This window comes from Anopheles arabiensis, chromosome 2, assembly GCF_016920715.1.
Source record: "Anopheles arabiensis isolate DONGOLA chromosome 2, AaraD3, whole genome shotgun sequence".
Classification (NCBI taxonomy): Eukaryota; Metazoa; Arthropoda; class Insecta; order Diptera; family Culicidae; genus Anopheles; species Anopheles arabiensis.
In genome coordinates this window covers 94856973-94876645 of record NC_053517.1, presented here as the reverse complement: position 1 = coordinate 94876645, position 19673 = coordinate 94856973, and the positions used below count along the sequence as shown (strand labels likewise).

At 47.1% G+C, this 19673-nt stretch overlaps 4 protein-coding genes across 9 annotated transcripts in view; 2 read left to right on the top strand and 2 right to left on the bottom strand.

The window, feature by feature from the left end:
• Positions 1 to 3393, top strand: part of LOC120908757 (mucin-19) — a 178336-nt gene extending 174943 nt beyond the window's left edge. For 3 of the 5 annotated variants that reach the window (XM_040320093.1, XM_040320090.1, XM_040320091.1), the window contains one exon: positions 218 to 2589. In XM_040320093.1, coding sequence (XP_040176027.1) covers positions 218 to 1416 — 1199 coding nt within the window. In that variant the 3' untranslated portion in view covers positions 1417 to 2589. Of the gene's footprint in view, positions 1 to 217; positions 2590 to 2879 lie in introns of those variants that run through there. The other 2 variants (XM_040320092.1, XM_040320094.1) reach the window with 2 other exon arrangements.
• Positions 3394 to 5868: 2475 nt separating this feature from the next.
• On the bottom strand, positions 5869 to 7446 carry LOC120908756 (dolichyl-diphosphooligosaccharide--protein glycosyltransferase 48 kDa subunit). The gene has a single exon (XM_040320089.1). It carries the CDS (start codon positions 7356 to 7358, stop codon positions 5979 to 5981), a length of 1380 nt encoding a protein of 459 aa, XP_040176023.1. The 5' UTR covers positions 7359 to 7446; the 3' UTR covers positions 5869 to 5978.
• A 1265-nt stretch (positions 7447 to 8711) lies between these two features.
• LOC120895058 (ankyrin repeat and sterile alpha motif domain-containing protein 1B) lies at positions 8712 to 14191 on the top strand. Of its 2 annotated transcripts, none has more exons than XM_040298063.1 (7): positions 8712 to 8784; positions 9299 to 9566; positions 9653 to 9769; positions 9839 to 10036; positions 10102 to 10308; positions 10384 to 11171; positions 11246 to 14191. In XM_040298063.1, exons 2-7 carry the CDS (start codon positions 9465 to 9467, stop codon positions 11949 to 11951), a joined length of 2118 nt encoding a protein of 705 aa, XP_040153997.1. In that variant the 5' UTR covers positions 8712 to 8784; positions 9299 to 9464; the 3' UTR covers positions 11952 to 14191. The 2 variants fall into 2 exon arrangements, with proteins under 2 accessions (XP_040153997.1, XP_040153998.1); XM_040298064.1 differs by lacking the exon at positions 8712 to 8784 and adding an exon at positions 8790 to 8894.
• LOC120895060 (collagenase-like) lies at positions 14176 to 15136 on the bottom strand. Its single transcript, XM_040298065.1, has one exon. The coding sequence runs from the start codon at positions 15046 to 15048 to the stop codon at positions 14266 to 14268; it is 783 nt and encodes a 260-aa protein (XP_040153999.1). The 5' UTR covers positions 15049 to 15136; the 3' UTR covers positions 14176 to 14265.
• Between the last annotated feature and the right edge of the window lie 4537 nt (positions 15137 to 19673).

Here is a 19673-nt window from a genome sequence, read left to right as displayed (position 1 = left end):
CTTCCGGTGGTATCGTTTAACCATTCTGTTCCTGCTGTCGGCGAGCGAGTGTTGTGAGAACCGAGCATGTCAATGGTTACTTTGATTTAATTAGTTGCGTTTTGGAGCTCTTTCCCGGTTTTTCTAGTTTGCTAGGCTTTTCTGTTTCCCTATTGCTTATGTTTTTTTGCCTTTCCCTATTTCTTCTCCCTGCTTTTCGCTGGTGGTGCATCAACAGGCAAACGGCACAGCGAGTATCTGTCCCGCATCCAGGCCCGGTTCGAGAACTTCCAGGGCCCGTCGATCAACGTGCACAGCACGCGGCTGTTCCTGCAGACCGACGCGATCCGGATGTCGCCGAACCTGTGGAACAACACATACACGCTCTTCCTGTTCGACCGGCAGCTCGTCTACTGCAAGAAGGATCTGCTCAAGCGCACCAACTACATCTACAAGGGCCGCATCTTTCTCGACAACTGCCGCATCCTGAACCTGCCGGACGGGAAGATGTTCGGCGTGACGCTGAAGAACGCGCTGCGCCTGTACTGCGACACGCGCAACAAGTGGTTCGACTTTTGCTTCCGCAGCAGCAGCAGCAAGCTGCGCTTCCTCAACACACTCTCTTCAGAGCGGCAGTTCTGTGGGGAGAGTTTGTTCGTGTCCGAGCTGGACGGTGGCGCCGCGTCCTGCTTCGACGATGACAATCTGTCCGATCGGGAGTACTTCCCGTACGTGGACGTGGATAGCAAGGAGTCGATGGGCGGGGAGAATGGTGCAGATCCGAATCTGTACGATGTGGTCGATGCGGGCAGTTTCCGTCCCTCGGTAGCGAGCAGCGTTTCTTCGTCCCTGTCGGCCAGCTCGCAGCAGTACGCGAAAGAATCTCTAAGCGCACGGGCAAGCGCAACCGGTGCACCGCCGATGATGCCGCCGGCAGCACCGCTCAGTGGCGGTGGTAACACGCTGCCGAAAAAGTCTCGAAAAATGCCCAAAGAAGCGGTGTTGCAGCAGCAGCAGCAGCAGCAGCAAGTACTTGCCAGTGGAGAGTACGGTTCCAACTCGCTCGGACGCCGGAAGCTGGGCAACTGGTTCCGGAAGGCGAAAAGCACCAACAGCACACCGTCCCAAAGCCCGACGCACCATCCGATGGCAATGTCGCTTGCGTCCATCGGCAACAACAATAACCACTCGGACAGCTCGTCCCAGAGCAGCCTGGCGAGCGGGTTCCAGCAGCAACGGGCCCTGTCGACACTCGGCACCGGCTCCACGGCGCTTACCAGCAGCGGAACCGCCCTATCGACCGGACCGGGCGGCAAAGGTAAACCCTCCAAACCGGACACGGTCGCGCCAGTCGCTGTTGTAGAATCATCTCAATCTCAATCCATCACACTCACCAACGCCACCGCGGCGACTAGTACGGCGGCAGCCTCCTCTTGAGGGTACGAGAGTACCCTGCTTTAATGTTGTCGTACTCCTCATCTCATCCTTCCACCATCTTCAGTGTCCCCCACCAGAGAGGCGCGAGCGCGAACGCTCTCGAAAGTCAATTCCGCATCCAGTGAGCCCCAGAGTCAATCATTCCATTCTGCCATTGTCACCATCGTCATCATCATCGCGTTCAACGTCATTGAATGGAACTTCGTAATCTCCAGTACCGCCACTCGCGCCTACCGTTATCATCTCAACCTCTCACCAACTGACAGCATTACAAACAGATTTCCTACCGATTCAATAGATTTCTTGCCATTCTTGTCCTCCTCTCGCCCCCTGGCGGTTCGCATTTTCATATCAATGCTTATCACTCTCACTATCTCTCTCTCTCTACTTCTCTCTTTGTTGGCTCCAAGTGGCTTTTAGCTTAATAGTGTAGCCTCTATTGTATTGTACTATTTAGTGTATCGTTATAATTTAATCTGCTGCGCTTTCGTTTATAGTTTTATCAGCTGTTTCTTCTTGTAATGTTACGTGTATTAAAACAAAAAAAACGACACACACTTACGTTGTGTAACGCCAAATCTTTACCATTTAGAAGAAAAAAAATGCGCCAAGGAACTGAGGAAAAAAAGCTGAGAATTAAAACAGGAAAAGCTCGAACCCCGAATTACTTTGTTGCAAAGAGCGTCGCCTTACTATTATTAAACTGTATTATTACTATTATTTGAATACACACATTACAAACAAAAACAAACATTGTACAGTGGAAGGAAGGAAGTGTTGTAGTTATAGAAACCAGCAGTATGTATGTATGCGTATGAATCAATGTATAGCGAGAGAGAGAGAAAAAAACAATAGGAAAGTACCCCCCCGCCTAAGCCTTTAATGTATCTCTTCGCGGTTTATTTCGTGTACTTTTAGAGAAAAATAGCGTTTTGCTAATTGGTATAAAAATTAAATTATTATCTTTTTTTTTTTTGGCATTCGAGAAACGAAAGTGAAAATAATACTTTTGCGTTGCTTAATTTCTTATCGACACTGTGTCTCGCCTCTTTCGTGTTTGCAGGTAGCTAACTAATTCGTTTGGTTTGTTTTAGTGTGTAGTTTTGTTGCAAAAACAAAAACAAAAGCAAATCCGAAGCCGAATAAAACTTCCGTTTTATGTTTACAATTTAATTCTTTTGCTGTTTTCTCTTTTTTTTCGTGTGTATGATTTATCACATTTCTTTCAATGTTTTCTTTCTTTTTTAATGTTTCTTCATCGAAACAATTACACTTTTCTGTTTTCTTTTAGCAGTTATAGGTTTGCTGCCGCCTTCCCGCTTTCACGTTCATGTTCATGGTTCCGTGCGCAAATGAATGCATAATTAGCAGTAGCTACCGTTTGTTCAGTACATTCAAATGCTCGCTCACACACACGCACACCATCCTTACCACTTTTGCTTATTTTCTTGTTCTTGTTCCAGATGATGACAAGGATGAGCTGTTGTTCTAATTGTTGCAACTCCTGTCCTCGAAAATCCTTCCTTCATCACTGCTCCTAACCAACATACAGCAACATTAATGGACGCAAAACATCAACAAGTTAAACTTTTTCACAAATTATTGGCAAGGAATCTCAAGCAATTGTGGTAAAACAAAGCTAAAAAAAGGTGATTAAGTTGATGCTTGGCTTAATTAGTTCTGTTGTTCTACCATACATAGTAGTAACATACAATTAGCAAGAAAAAGAAATGCAACCCCATTTAGAAACGTAAAACACACACAAAAGAAACCCATCAACCGCTGCCAAATGAGCCAAAGAAGCGAAAAGGAGAGAAAAACATGAAAAAATGAAAAAAGAACTAAACAAACAACACAAAAACAAAACACGAAGCACGACGAATGTGTTCACAATTGATGTTTTAAAACAGAATGTAGAACCGAAAGAAGAAGAAGAAAAAAACGAAACAAATAACACTGAGTGAAAGAGACAACACATCATCCGTGTAAGACGCGTTCTGTGAGAATGAAAGCCATGTTTTGCTAACTTAAGCCACCACACGCTGTCGTCAATTGTTTGCATTGGTTGTAAAAGCTTCGAAACTATAAAAAGTAGATGAAGTACTGCATCACTCAACGGTAATTATGGTTTAAGTAACAGTAAAAGAGAGAGCGAGAGAGACAGAGAGAGAGGTTTCAACACTATTCAAACCATTTGCGTTTGTAGATTGGATCAATCAATTGGAGTTTATTGCTCAAATTAGACAGTTAGTGAACTTTGTGTTCGTGAAAGTGTTAAGTTACAGAAGTGAACAAGAAAACTATTCGTTTCTTACACTCTTACACATTGGACTATAAGAAGCGGAATTAGAAGTAGCAGTGGAAGAAAAAAAAACAAAACAAGCAATCAAAGTTGAAAGAAAGTGTAGCAAAAAGCTCAGCGCCGCCATCGCCAACACGCTTACAATATGGCGGCGCTTACAACCACGTGGTCGCCAAGAAGATGAGGAGGGAAGATGGGATTTTAATCTACGGATTTAGTTATGTTTAGTAGCAGTTTTGAAGTATTAGCGATAGGCGCTACACTAGGTGAGTGCAGGGAGAGGCTGAGAATCCAAACAAAAACAAAACGGTAGCAATAATGTATATTGCAATATTAAGCGAAAAACTCTGAGAGAGAAGAGGCGAACCAAAAAATCAACACGAAACAGGAAGTTCACTTTTAGCTGGAAAGGGAGTTGAAAGGTGAAATCAAGCGGGGGTAGTCTGCTGGCAGAAATCAACTAGTAGTACGCGGCTTCGTGTTTAATCTTGTTAGTGATTAGCGGTGTTACTGAGTTGTCTAATGTTCATTTAACGACGATCCGACGATTGTCCTTCTTAATCGTTCTATTTTCTACTCACAAAAAAAAACATATTTGCGCTTCCACCGCCGGGCATACGTCTTTTTATGGTCGCGGGTTTGGACATTGGACACACGAAACAAGACTTGTTGTAAAACTATGTTAAAAACTTGATGGAAAAGGTGGTAGGAAGAAGGCTAAGAAGGAACTATCCCTTGGGCGCGCTTTAAAAAAAAGGCGGAAGCACACAACAATACAGGGTTATTAAACTGAAAAGGAGCGCCAAAGGGAGCCCATTTTCCGGCACGAGAAGCGCGGTAGCTTTACCTTCTCGTCCTTATCTTCACTTTCGCGGTAGCCTGATACAGGTTCGCGCATGCAAAAAAAACACGTGTTTTAGAAAACTTCTTCTGCAGGGGTCTTGTAGTGCGGCTGAATTGTTTTTTTTTTTATGTTTTTTACCCTAAAAACCCGTCGTTAGGTCGGAAAACGATAAAAATAAAGTTAAACCTTATACAATAAGATTATACTCTCTCGAGGGAAGGATATACAAAAAACACACACTTTTAGCTGGTTAGTTTGCAGATGTTGTGCAATAAAACATAAGACACATCTAGAATCGAAACCAACTAAACACTAAAAAGAAATTAAAAAAAAGAGGAAATCAATTAATGAAATGGAAGGATACCTTGGATATTGATCTGATGTTCTTTTTTGCGTTTCATCCAGCGTCTTGTACTTTGGCACAAAAAAATGTGCACTGTAACTGAACTGTATTTTAATAATGTTTCGTGTTTGTTTTTAATGCGTGTGTTAAACAAAAGGGGAAAACAAAGACTGGACGTGTGTAAATACGTTGCGTCCCTTATTGTTGTATTATTGTACAATTACAATCGCACCGACCATTTTACTAGCGCCGTACTAACAGCGCAGCACAAAAAACACACACAATTAAATAAAAGAGCGAGAGAAAAAACCATAAATCTAATAATTGTCATTCGGAAACGAAAACATATCGTTGTTTGTCGCGTACAACACAACAGTTTGAATCTCACAACAAATAGCAAAACATAAATCTCGAGCAAGCAACGTTGTTACACTTGTTAGGGGTAATTGGTAATTTAAGAAACATTACACTCCCACATCAACTAATAGAGATGTATGTTGTTTGTTTGTTTTTTTTTCTGTGTGCTTGTTGTAATTGTTCGAAACAATTCCGTTACCGATTGTTAGTTCCTTCCTTTTTTATAAGAAAAAAACACGTTAAATTAAACAATTTAAATCATCCCGGTAGAAAAAGCGTTAGGCGTTTTACTGGTCCCTCTAGTTGGCCGTAGCAAAACCCGATGTGTTGTGTTTTGTTAAGAATGGCCATCATAGTAAACACAGAAGTAATCAAAATTTGGTCAATGCAATGCGGCGCGCCTACCCACTGCCTAGCAACTGTGTCTCCACGTGGCACTATGCGGGAGGGTGGAGCGAGCTCGATCGCACTAAAAGAGTAAAAAAAACACACATGAATAAATAAAAATAATGAAATAAAGAGAAAGCGTGAAAAAGTGGACAAAAAGCAGACTACTAATAAAGGAATTAAAACGGAAATGAAAAACCGAAAAAATGAAAAACTCACGTGTTTTTTTTTCTGTATTACTTTTGTTCGTTTATTATTCGAATTGATGTAAATGTTGCACCTATAAATTTGCGCTTTTCTTCTCCCACGTTTATCGCGCCATCTACTGCCTACTGAGCCTTCTTCTCGCTGGCGGCGGCGGCGGCGGTGGTGCGACCCGGTTTGCTACCATCGTCCTTGAAGTGCAGGAACAGGAACGAGAACAGGAACATGCCGACCACCATCGAGAAGGCGCTGGCATAGTACGGGTAGGCGCTCGGGATGAACCGCTCGTACTGGGTGTGGGTGAGCGGCCGGACCGACACCTGCGTCGTCGAGTACAGGTGCGTGTAGCCGATCCGGTCGTAGTTCACCTTGAACTGGTACACCCCGTACACGTCCGGGATGAGGAACCGGGCCTCGTAACGCCCACCGCCAACCGGGACCAACGTCGTGCGCACGAACGGATCGATGCGCACAAACTCCAGCTGCACGTCGGACGCCTCGAACGCTTTCCACTTGCCGTCGCTTCCGCGCGTTTCAATCTCGATCGTGTACACGACCGGATCGGTCACGGTGTACGCGGACGGCGGCTGCGACTCGCCCTCCTTGCTGTGGCTCACCGACCGCGCTCGGATCACTCCGTTCTCGCCAAACACCCACTTGCTGATGGCCATCGCGACGTCCTGGTTGCCCGAGCGGGCAAAGTGCTTGCCACCGGCCTGGGCACGCTGGACCGGCGCCAGGAACGCTTCGTCCGAGAAGAAGTAGAGCGAGCCGGAAAACACAACCCGCGCGTTGTTGCGTGCCTGCAGCGCGGCAATCAGCAGCGTGCCCTTGCCGACCGCATGCGGGTACTCCTTGATCGGGGCGTCCGGCACGTAGCTGTACGCGGAACTGTCCGCCGTCAGCAGCTGCAGCACGAGCGGATTCTCCCGATCGGCCAGCAGACCGGTGCCGCGGTACAGCAGCGGCGCGACACCCGCCCGATCGCCCACGATGATGCTCGCATCGATCAGATTGTCGGGCGAGGCAACGATGGTCGTGTGGTCGCCCGCATCGGACACGTCATAGTTCAGATGGTCGATCACTGCCGCCTTCTCCTCGTCCACCTCGAACCCGCACTCGGACGCAAGCTCACGGAGCGGGTCGCCCGAGGCGGTGCTACCGGCCACCAGCACATTGCCCCCGTTGTCGATGAACTCGGTGATGGCTTCCACGCTCAGCGAACCGCCGAACTCTTCCACCGACGGGGCGAACAGGATGAGGTGCTGGTACAGAAATTCGCCATACTTGCTGAGCACGAGCCCGGCGTCATCGGCCAGCTTGAAGGTGAGCTTGTAGCCGCGCTCCTGCAGCGATTTGAAGAAGATGGAGTGCGTCTCGCGGATGGCCAGATTGTCCAGCAGCACCAGCGTTTCGCCCGGCTCCGCCACGACCGCCGCCGGGGTGTGGGCAAGCAGCGCGAGCAGCAAAATTCCCGTAAATCCTAGCACCGACCGGTTCGACATGTTGGCACAATTTACTTGATTGATTTTTTTTCTCTATTCTTCTCTTTTCTCCAGCGGCCACTGTGGCACACGATTTGACAGCTCGCGTTTGACAGCTCACAATAGGCGCTCCCGTGCGGTTGAGCAAGTGGAAAAGACAGGGTTCTTGTAGTGATATGAAAAATGAAGTTTTTGTCGGAAACGGCTAGCTCCGCATTTTTCTGGAATCGATTCTGGATAGTAGGTCCGGAATCAATTTGCGGAATCGATTCCAGAATCCGCACCGGAATCGCCTCTGGAATCCGAATTGATTCCGGAATTGGTTCCGGAATTGGTGCCGGAATCGGGTCTAGAATCGGAATCGGCTCCAGAATTGATTTCGGAACAGAAAACGGTTCCGGAATAGACTCCGGAATCGAAATCGGATCCGGATTCGAAATCGGCTCTCGAATCGGAATTGGCTCCTATGAGCTAAGTATTGATAACCGCAAAAAACCATAGTTTACTTGTAAAAGATCATTTCTCATGGAGATTCCCGGACTGATTTCGCTTCTAAAACTTTTTGTTTCAATTCAAGATGTAATTCACATTCCGGAGCAAATTCTAATGCTGGAGTCAATTTTGGGGCAAATTGCGATTCCCAGTTCAATTCCGATTCTGAAGCCGATTCTGACCGCGGAATCGATTCCGTAGCCGACTCGGGAATCGGCTCCGCAGTCAGCTCCGGAATCGGCTCTGAAATCAGCTCTGGAATCGGCTCCGGAATCGACTCCGGAATCGGCCCCGGAGTCAACTCCGGAATCGGCTACAGAATCGATCCTGGAATCGAAATCGTTTTGTTCATCGGAATTGAGTCCGGAATTAATTCCGAACATGGAATCAGAATCGGGTAGGTCCGATTCCGAGCTCCCACCACTACTTGTTTGATCAGAGGAAGCCAGGAAGGAGGGCTCTCTTCGAAGCGAGCACTGTAATGCGAGTAAAGGAGGGGTAGAGAAAATGAGGGAGATGCAGCGACATTCCAACGTCAAAAACAGTGTGGCCAGATGATTTTGGCGGTATTCGGCAGGAGTAATGTTGAGAACGCGTAACAAATGAGTAACAAATGAGGATAGCGATCCTTGAAACAGTAATCCAAGCGCCACAGATTTAGCTTAAACGACTGAAAAATCAAATATCTGTGTTTTTCGGTAGGATAAATGGAAAATCGGTAGTTTTAGGGCGGTCATCTGTGAATCGGTAGGCATATAAAAAATCGGTAGGAATACAGATAAATCGGTATTTCTGGTCACTCTGATCGCAGGCTGAAGAAGAGCACAAAAAAACTCCCCTCCCCCCTTCAAACACCAACGCGAACAACGCGAACTGTCAAAATATTGAATACACAAATAGAACCTTTCAATGTACGCCAAAACCGTGCCGACCGAGGAAATTCTTTTTCTTAGTGGTAAACAAATCGTTCTTCTCCCCCAAATCGCAGCCCATTGCCCGCCAACGGAAGCCAGGGCCAGAGTGCACAGTCCCGCCGCAGGCTGCCCTCCAGCGGGCGGCGCTCCGGTACAATTCCAATTTCCAATTTCACTTCCGCTCCACATCCGCACAGTGCACAGTTGCGGACGCTCAAAGAAACCACTTCGTGCACGAAACTATTGGCACATTTCAGTCGCCCCCGCCCGAAAGACGTGGGCTGGAATGGGCAGTGGACAGTGCTGGTGCCGGTGACCCCTGCAGGGCAGTCCGTTCATCTCATACGGGGAGGAAATCGGTTCTGATCCGCTGGCTAGTCTGCGGGGTGAAAGGTCCTTCGCTGGCAGGGTCTTGGAATGCAGCGGGCGGGCGGCTGGCTGGAAAACTGGATTTTCTGCTTTTCTGCTGCCTTTCGCGTGTTCGCTGTCGCTTTGTGCAAGTGAGGGTGAAGAAACTGGTGCACTGATTGCAGTCGACTGCTTTGCTCGTTGCAGGTTACTTCTGTTTCGTTTCGACGCACTCGGTGGTTCCGGCCGTTGCACCGCTCAGCGCACGATCGTTGCCGTCGTCGTCGAGGGAGGGGAACAATACGGAAGGCGGTCGCGGCTCGCTAACGTACCGGACGGTGCTTTCCCGTGCGGCGCAGCCCGTACAGCAACCATGTTTATGGAGAAGATCTTCGACAACGTTGGCGTTGATATGATAACCAGCAATGATTCGGAGGAATCGATGGAGAAGTTTACCAACAGCATCGGCGGTGGTGTAAGTGTACGGGGCGAGGAACGCTTCCTTCCGTCAAGCCTTTACTAACGCGCTTCTCTTTCGTGTGCTTTTGTTGCGATTTTTAGAAATATCAAACGGTGATAACGGATCTCGGGAAGGCTCTGCTGCTGGCCGCCCGGGCCGGCAACACGCCCAAGGTGCTCGAGCTGATGGGCCGCGGTGCACCGTTCACCGCTGACTGGGTAAGAGATTCATGTTTGGACACACAAATTGCATTCTTTCATGTTTTTTGCTTGCCCTTGCCCATCTAGCTCGGGACAACGCCACTGCATTTAGCCGCACGACACAACCACATCGAAACCTGCCGAGCGCTACTAAGGGCCGGCATAAGCAAGGACTCGAAAACGAAGGTCGACCGAACGCCCCTGCATCTAGCTGCCTACCATGGTAACATAGAGATAGTGGAGCTGTTGCTAAGCAGCAAGTGCGAGGTCGATGCGAAGGATTTGGTGCGTACGGGCAAACCAGAAAGACTCTAGGACCAAAGTAATGATTTATTTCCTTCTTTTTGTAGCTCAAAATGACCCCTCTGCACTGGGCGGTGGAAAAGCGGCACAACAAGGTGGTGGAAATGTTGCTCCAGCACGGCGCCGACCCGAACGCACTGTCCAAGTTCGACAAGTCGCCGATACTGCTCGCCACCAACATGAAGCAGATGGAGCTGGTGCGGATACTGATGCTGGCGAACCAGATGCGGGCGGCAAGCAGTGAACAAGTGGGGGTATGGGACAGAGAAGCTTGAACGCACTTTCGCTGACACGTTTGCTGACACATTTCCCTCTCACAATTTGCACAGGTAAAGGAAGCGACCGACAGTCTTATGCACGAGCTGCAGCAGCACAAGGAGCGTCACCTGCCGGACCAGCCGACCGCCGCGAACGAAAACGACGAGATCGAGGATAACATTACGATGGAGCTGAGCAATGACAGCAACACGCAGCTGTCGGACCACTCGAACCACTCGCTGACGGACCATTTCATCGAGAAGGACGACAGCTTGAGCGACGCCATAACGAACCTGGTCCAGAGCACGGAGACGGATCCGAAAAATCTCGACTCGTCCACGCTGCAGATGCTGAAGGAGCACGGCATTTCGTTCATGCCGTCGGACGATACCGGTAGCCTTATCACGTCCGCGATCAAGAGCGGCCGCAAGGTGGTGCTGTCCGAGGCGGGCAAGTACGCGCTTAAAGAAACGAGAAACATTCACCCCCAGCAGCAGCAGCAGCAACAGCAGCACACGCAACCTGCCCAGAGGCAAACGGGATCGTCGACCGTGCCCGGGACCGCCGCCACCGCCATTAGCCATCCCAAAACGAAGACAATCAAAATCATTAAAAAGCAAGCCTCGTCGTCGGGCAACTCGTCGTTCGGGGTAAGCTTACCGGGCCAGCAGCACTCGCACATCCATCACGTACACCAGTCGAGCGCGACGGGCGCGACGCCGACGATCAAGACGAACAAGGTGATCAAAATCCTCTCGCCGGAGGAGTTCAAACAGATCTGTGGCGGTGAGGTGGGCGGCATCAAGCGGGTATCCTCCTCGGAGTACAAGAAGGTTCCGGTCGGGTCGGGCACGGTGAGGTAAGTGTTTTTTTTTTGGTGGCCGTTTGTTTTGCCCTTCGCTTGCTAATGCAATCTTCAATTCTCATTGGTAGATTCCCCGTCGGCAGTCGCTCGCACGTGATACCATCGTCCCATTATGGTGGTGCCGTGGGCACGAAGCAGATCAGCAAGATCGTGATGACGAAATCCGGCCAGCGGTTCCCGGTGGTGGCGGCCGCCGGCAAATCCGTCAGCGACCTGGTGCAAGCGAAGCACAGCATCGCGAACGGACTGTCCAGCGGGCACAACCGGCACATCATCACGTCGGCGGACGGTGTGAAGCGGCTCCGGACGGCCACCGGTATGGAGATCATCTCGTCCCTGCCCACCAAGCTGCCCCAGGATACGGTCGTGTCGGTCGAATCGTCGCCCCGGGTCGGCGCCGTGTACCACCGGGTGACGGCGATGGGCAACCACCATCACCACACGGCCACAAACACCACCACCACCACCACCACCACCTCCTCCTCCTCCTCCGCCTCCTCCCTCTCGTCGGCGGTGAAAAGTGGCAGCGGGACGGCGGCCACCAATCTCGTGGTGGAGCTGCTCGAACGCCAGCTGCTCGAGCTGAAAAAGCTCACCGAAGATCTGCGAAAACAGTTCGACCTGTCGCAGAAGCAGAACGAGGAGTACCGGACGCGGGTCGACAAGCTGGAGAAGGAGGTGCAAATGCTCAAGCAGCAGCAGCAGCAGGAGCACGGGTCGGGCGGTGGCACGGTGGCGGCGACGGCCGCCGGCAGCCTGGTCGAGATACTGTAAAGCCCCAGTGTCACGGCCAGTAACGGTTGCGCGTAACGCGTACCTGGTAACCGTACGTATATGGTGCAACCTTGACACACTTACACACACACAAACACACACAAATTCTACTACCTTTTAGGAATAGTTTGTAAAAAATGGATGAGAAAATTGAGCGCGTGTGTGGCACGTGCGAAATTTCGTTGAAAAATGTTAACATGTTCGGGAAATGTTGTTGAAACATTGTTGGCTGCTGATTATGCTGCTGATGATGATGGTAGTGATGGGAGAAATGGCAACAATCCTGACGCGAGATTACTTTCTATACCTGAACTCTGGTGCTGCATGTGTCTATTTTTTACCTCTTTAGCTCTTTCGTTCGTTTAAGCGCAATTTAAAGGCTGAATTACGTTGTCTTATTATTGTACGCTTGTAACGCTAGTTTACATTGTTCTGATTACAACGATTCGGTTCTATAACCGCTGGAAGAGTTGTTGCTTTTCTTGTTATCATAATCAACCCACTACGTTACTATTAGGTTTCCAAATTACCGTTCCATCGAATCTCTGTTTGAGAAGGTTTCTTAATCGTGCACAAGCAAAAATTCAACCCATTTTAGTTTCGTTGTTTTGAACATGAGACGATGAACAGCAACGTATAAGCGAACGATCGCTTCATCTACCTCGTCACACACAGACGGTACTGATTTAACAGGAACAAACAAACAAACAATGAAATAGCAATAACAAACAGCAATAGTGTGTAAAAAGGTAAACAATTCAACAAAACAGTCAAGGATGGAAACAGCAAAACGACTCCCATCCCATCATAACGGCCATTTCAAATGTAAATTCAAACCGCACGCGCGCGCGCGCGCGATAGAGAAGAAAAAGTGAAATTTTGCCACCATCACTACATCATAAGCTGTATAGGAGTTGTTGGTTTTAAATTATAGCGCTAGGGACTGTGGAGAAGCAACAAAGGAAACTAACTGCCAGCATTGGGCAACAAATAGATCTGCTTTCTTTCGCGTTCGTTTATGACGCTTTTGCGGATCGTTTGTTTAACACAAAAGAGAAAGGGTGAAATTGCTGTATGATCATGATACTAATAGTGTGATTGCTTTTTTGGTTTCAAAATTACTAAAACGAAACACCAAGCCAAACACAATGAATGTGAACAGCTACTAAACACCTCAAATTTACTTACAATCGTTTGCATTTATTCAGCAATTTCGTAACCACGTCTAAACAAAACACAAAAGCTCATTTGGCAATTTGTTCAGCCGTTTGCTGCAGTTTCCAAGTTGAAATTGCCACCAATTTGCACCCAAACAAAAGGGGGGTGCAAGAATCAGATTATACATTACACGGGTTTCTAGGAGTTTTTATAGCTGTGGGACACTTTACTGACTGTTTCGTAGGGGAAATGAACTTAATGTAATAGGAATTCGACTCTACAGCACGCTTGTTGGACAAGTCCAATAGGAATTTTCAATGAGCATGTCGAATAGAGTACAATTCCCATCATATCCCATATCCACTTCCTATTAGAAAGAGTCAAGGAATGGTCCCACAACTATGAGAACCGCTTGGAAAATCCTATACTAATAAGAGGCCTAGTAAGTTAGAAGACAGATAGATGGACAGGTTGGTCACAAAATCACCACCAATGCGCTCACAGCGCTGTGTTGCGTTGTTTGTTGTTTTTTTGGCAGGCAGATGTTTAAGCGGGTGGAAAAGCGTATAAGAATCGGGGCTAGAATTTGTTAGAATCGTAAGCAATAATCGAAGAGAAGAGGGAGATAGGGTAGAGGAGAAGGGTGCGCTCTCTCTATGTAACTCTCTCTGTCTCTCCCTTTATCTCTCTGTCATTGTTCCTCACAAAAGGGTTCATCTTTTTTTTTTTGTTCTCTTGTACATATAGAAATTAAGCCGCTAAACTTGTTTTGTAAAATGTAACTTTACGTAACATCGCCTTACTTCGGTTTTTTTTATTGTAACAAGTCGAAAGCAGATTAAGTAACGAGTTTGGAGGGGGGGGGAGAGGAAGGAGATACAGATTTCTTCTCAACAAGCAACCGTTTGCCGTGGAACGGCGGAAGCGAAGCAGAAGGGAACGACTTATAACGTGGCTTCCATGCAGCAGCAGCAGCGTGCGCGGGTGTGCGTCTGCGTAAACGCAAGCCCTCCTCACGCAAGTGTTTCGGTAGAATGTAAACTCTAAATAAACAAAAAGCCACGGATGCATTTCATTTTCAATTCATCGCTTCTCTTTACTTCCTTCTCCTTTTAAGGGAAAATAGGACATTTTCAGTTCCTGGCCCGTTCAAAGCTTACACGCCGGTGTGCTTCTTCACCCAATCCCGGAAGGCGGTAACGCGTGCGAACGCAGCCGGATGGCCCTTGTCGCAGCCCTGCGCATGGCCGAAGCTCACCACACCGACCAGCGTCTTATCCTCCGCCAGCACCAGCGGACCACCGGAATCGCCGTTGCAGGGCGAGCGCAGCTCCTCCCCAACCGCGCACAGCGTGCTCTTGCGCACCAGCAGCGGGCTGAACGTTTTCTGGCACTGCTTGTTCGGGATCACCTTGAGCGTGGCGTACTGCAGCTCCTGCGCTACCTGGCCCCCGTTCACCATCAAGCCCCAGCCGCTGACGACCACCTCCCGGCCGGCAAAGTCCTCGTCTCCCGCCGGCAGCCGGACGGGCTGGACGCGCTCGCTGAACTCCACCTTGCTGGGCAGCTTCACCAGCGCGACATCGTTCGCCACGAACAGTGGGTTGTACTTTTCGTGCTTGAAGAACTCGGTCGACTCCAGCACCAGCCGGCCGTCGTTCGTGTTGTCGCTGAAATCGACCGCCCCGAGGTGCACCTCGACCGACTTCGCCAGCATCACGCAGTGGCCCGCCGTCAGGACCCACTCCTCGTTCAGCAGCGAGCCACCGCACAGGGCCTGCTGGCCGTTGCCGACGTGCAGCGTGAGCCGAACTTGGTACGGAAACTGGCCCAGCTTGGCCGTTTCACCGTTCACCACCCGCATACCGCCGTGGGGGGCGGCCTGGGCGACCGAAGCCACCAACGCGAGCAGAGCAAGGGCGCAAGTTGCCGGTTGCATTTTGTGCACTTCAAAACACTCTTTAACACACTGCTTGGGGGGATCCTGTGCGATGGAGGACGGACGAACGAACTGTGGCCTATCATTGGGGAGAACTTTCTTTTTATAATCGATCCCATCCAGTGATAGTCTCATTCCGGGGGCGATAAGATTCCGATTGGAACATCGAAGCAGATTGCAGATTATGTCGAGACAGGTTGAAGTGTAGACGGTCAAGAAGCGAAGTACTTGTTTGTTGTTCATTGACCCATTCCCGATGAGTGTTGGAAATGCTGCGGGGAAAGTGTCTTCTGTCCACATCGATACATAATCTTCCCATATTCAAGTGCTATGTTGCTCTTGAGAGCTTCCGGAACTGAAGCGGAAGAGTACCATTGCAAATAATGGATTGCTTTTTTGAGAAATTCCTTAAATCAAAATTTAATTCATACCAAGTTCCTATTCGTTTATCAATTCCAAAAGTGTTTAGTGCAATAAATTCTAATTCACATCAACACTTGATGCACGGGCAATGGCTACATCAATTCGCATCGCATTTGGTTGGCATCAATGAGTGCCTGCTGGAATCTTAATTAGTCAAGTGTCGTGCTGTGAAGTGTGAAGTGTGGATTTCCACGTCCTTTGGGCTGTCTGAGCGCGTTGCATTAAATGTGATTTACCATGTGCGCATGTGCGAGGGGAATAGTAAGAGGGAGTAAAGTCTGACATGGAAAGTGAATTCCAACTGCTTCTGTGCGTTGGATGTAGTAAAAACGTGCACAATTGCAACGATTCCAATTTAGAAATCATGCCACACTTGAAAATCGACTTTCAATGGCTTCAAAATGATTGGAAAAATATAACATTCATTTGTTTTGCATCCATTTGCCAGAGAATGGTTGATCGCAATCCGTTTTGCAACGGACTGTGGAAGAGATTTAAAATTTTCGCATTTCTACAGTAGTAGCGCCATCTATTGGCAAATTGGTTGTACCAATTTTATAGCGCACCAACACAATTAAAGTCGTATGCAGGGTTTGTAGGCGAATAAAATAAAAGAAGAGTATAATTGAATGTTACGAATGAAAGGGCCTAGAGAAAAAGAAATTTATTAAGCCGTAATGAGGATGAATGCTTAACGTAACTCCTAGTTTTTTTAAATTTTTTTAGTGATTAAATTACATTATTTTTCTTGATTGTTTAAAAAAGTCTTATGTTGGTTTTCTATTGGTTTGTTTGTTTATTCGTCGTGTATTTAGTTCATATTTTGAAATTTACTCAATTCTTTTCGTCGTACGACACGTGCATGCGTTTTTACAGACATTTTTCATTCGCCAAAGTACATATATAACAGATTGATGCTTGGGTTTCCTATATTTATCTATTAAATTTGAAGGTACTCACTTAGGGAAACACATTTTTTAATTAAACTACGTGGTTATTTATTTTCATTTAGTTTAGAAAAAAGTGTGAAAACTGGTGCACTATTGATGGATCTCGATTAACTATAAATGTCATACGAAAAAGCTAAACAAACAATATATATATATATATATTTGTTTTCCTCAACTCATCGTTCGGTTTTGTAGTGCACAGGAAATAGAAAATAGATAATGTTATTAATTCTTTATTCCCAGAACAATGTCTGAAGTGCATCGATTCTAATCAGGATTTGTTCCCATAGTAAGGATTAACTCACTGATTACACCGTATTGATTCGTAGATCATAATTGCCTTAGAAACACTTTCCAATATTAAGTGCCCATGGTATGAAATTTCATTAATAAAAATAGCCACGAAGTATCGCGTATCTCGATTTTCCTCATAAGTCGAATTTCACAATTTTCAGTCAAAATGTCAATAATTTTCGTATAATTCTGCTTGACGTGATAGATTTATAATGCTGGCTATAACTCTGACAGTATATTACAATTGTAGCCTTCTGGAAGGATTTATCCAATTTGACCAACAATGAATTTGTTTGCGCATTTCACAATTTATGTGTTAAATTAGAATAATTTGCTCAAATAATTGTAAAATTTAGTAAACGGCGTATCTCCGAATCGCGAGTAAGAGGTACCAAGCATCTCAGGGATTACTTTTTTTTTGTATTGTGTTTTTTTTTCAAATTAAAATTAAGCGTTTGACATAATTTTAATATTTCTAAATGATAGCTGAAGGCTAGTTTTACTCTAATAATTTACTTCAATAACTATTTTAAGTTATTGTATTCAAACGCTAATCATTAGGTTCCTTAGAAGCTTCATTAGAAAATATCTAGTACGTTTTTTTTAAATCTAATTAGAAATAATCTAGTACGAAATAATTGTATAACCAAAGGCCTTTCCTAGATAATGTTGTGCAAAGCAGGTCCTTAACTTTCGTAAACATCGAAATTTATTTTTGGTCGCAATAGCCACCACGTTGTCAAAGATTGCATGAAAAAGCATCGTAATTCTTATCTCCACGTGTCTCGCCCTACCATTCGAATGCAAGTGCATTTCACACAAAAGCAATTCAAACTAGTCCAATTCAGAAGCGACCGATTTCCTAGTCGCAATGAGAAGAAAGAACAAAAAACTACACACGCATCGAACACAAAACCAAACAAATTCACACGCTCCCAGTTCCGGGGTTCGGTAGAGCCAAGCGACACGGGCATTGCATCGCTGACGTCGTTCGCATTCGATCCGGTTCCGTGCGCAGTCTGGGAGGGTTACGCAATCGCTACCACGCCACCATCGCCACCATGTTGCGCATTAGCAGCGCTTGACCATTCACACAAAACCAACCTCCCACGGACACTGCCTGCACCATCGCCACCTGACATAATGGGGTGGGAATTCCCCATGCTTGCGCGCCCCATACACGCACGGCGTGTCGTCTGTGATCTCGGGCGGCGAAGAGTCATTCATAATTCTAGGAATCGTCGCTGCCGTTTGCCAAATCGAAGCGAAAGGGCGAAGATGAAAATACACAAACATGTGGTGGGGGGGGGGGGTTGGGTTGGGTGGCGTGGGGGGTGTAACGCTCGTCGAGCGGAAATGCCTTCGAGTTCCCGCCAAAACGATAAACAAGTGTGAAGGCTTGCCAGCCGATAAGGGGAAGTTTGTGATAGGATGTTTGATATTTTGTTTCGAAACAAACATTTGGTGTGAGTGGAAAAAAACCAATAAGCATGACTTGTATGTAGTAGTTTCATCGAATAAAAGTGTGAAATAATAACGATATGTTATCCACAAGCAGCAAATAATTTTAAACGAAAATCAAACAGTATAATATCATTTCTTTTTTACTCTACAGTCACTGACAATTTTTATCAATAGAATAGCATTTGTACGATCTAGATTTATGCTATATATTTCAAGAAAATAGCCATTAGTTGTGTAAATTAAATTTCGCAAAATTATTGTCCAATTTTGCTGCTGCTGCAGCATATTTGTATATTTTTTGCTCAATTTTGGCTTAAACATTAATATTAACATTAACTTATAATTAACTCTGAACGAAAAATGCATTTTTCCTATCTTTCCAATCATAAACTGCAACTGGGTGCAAATTTTTCCATGCACAAACTGCATCAGAAAGCCAACTACGTGCTCCCATCCGTCGCAGTGGTGACTGCAACCACGTGACTACCTGCAGCATGTTCAAACACGCGCACCCAAAATGCGTCCATTACTGTACGCAGCATGCGAGAGCTACTAGCAATCGAAAACAGGAAAAAACCGACCCAAAGCGCCCGGCACGGTGCAAACGGTGGTCCAAGGGCAAAGGGATGGCCGTGGGAAGACGCGCGCACCATGGTTGGAAATAGTTGTGCGATGACTCATCGCCCAAGCTGTTGCGGCCCAGCTCTTGTGGCTTGCGTACATACGCTCTGCTTCGGCATCTTCTTCTCCTCAACGGGGGAAAACAGGGCAACGACAACAACAAGTGTTGTTGTTTGATTTCTCTCCCAATCGTTCGCTCTCTCTCTCTCTCTCACTCTCATTTTCGATCGTTCTGAGAAACTGAGGCAAATGGGTGGATATAAAAAAAAAGCAAATCCCAGCCTACCAAGCACCGCGGCAACGGAGTGAGGAAGCGGGATAGAAATAGCCAACATTGATCACAGAACAAAATGATCTCAGAAGACAAAACAGAACGTAACAACTATGTGTGCCCGTTCGTGGGGTCGGCGTGTTGCAACGTGTTTCTGCTTATCTTTACCTCCCTCCCCGTCCTCATCCTGCAGCGGGGTGCAGCGAGAGAATGCACATTCCCTTGCATGCGCGCCTTCGTGCTTCGGCAACCTGTTTCTTCTCGGCGCGGAAGGCGCATTGGGATCGATCCACAGATTATGACCCGCTGCTCGAATGCTAACGCCGTGACGCTGTCCTTGAGCATTTGAGAGGACTGCTTGAGGAAGGGGAATGGTGAATGGTTGTTTTTTGTGATTTTCTGTTTCCCTCCACAAGGTCCACGCAGTATTGATGGAATTTGGCCGTTATCCGGCTATCCCGTGCTCGGAGGCGTCCCCGGTGGCGCTAGACGTTTTGCGATAAGCGCAGGCAAGGGACGGTTTTTCCACTGCCCTGTGCTCGTGTTTATCCACGTTGCCGGGAGGGATGGGTGAAGGCACAGACATAGAAACACAATTTATT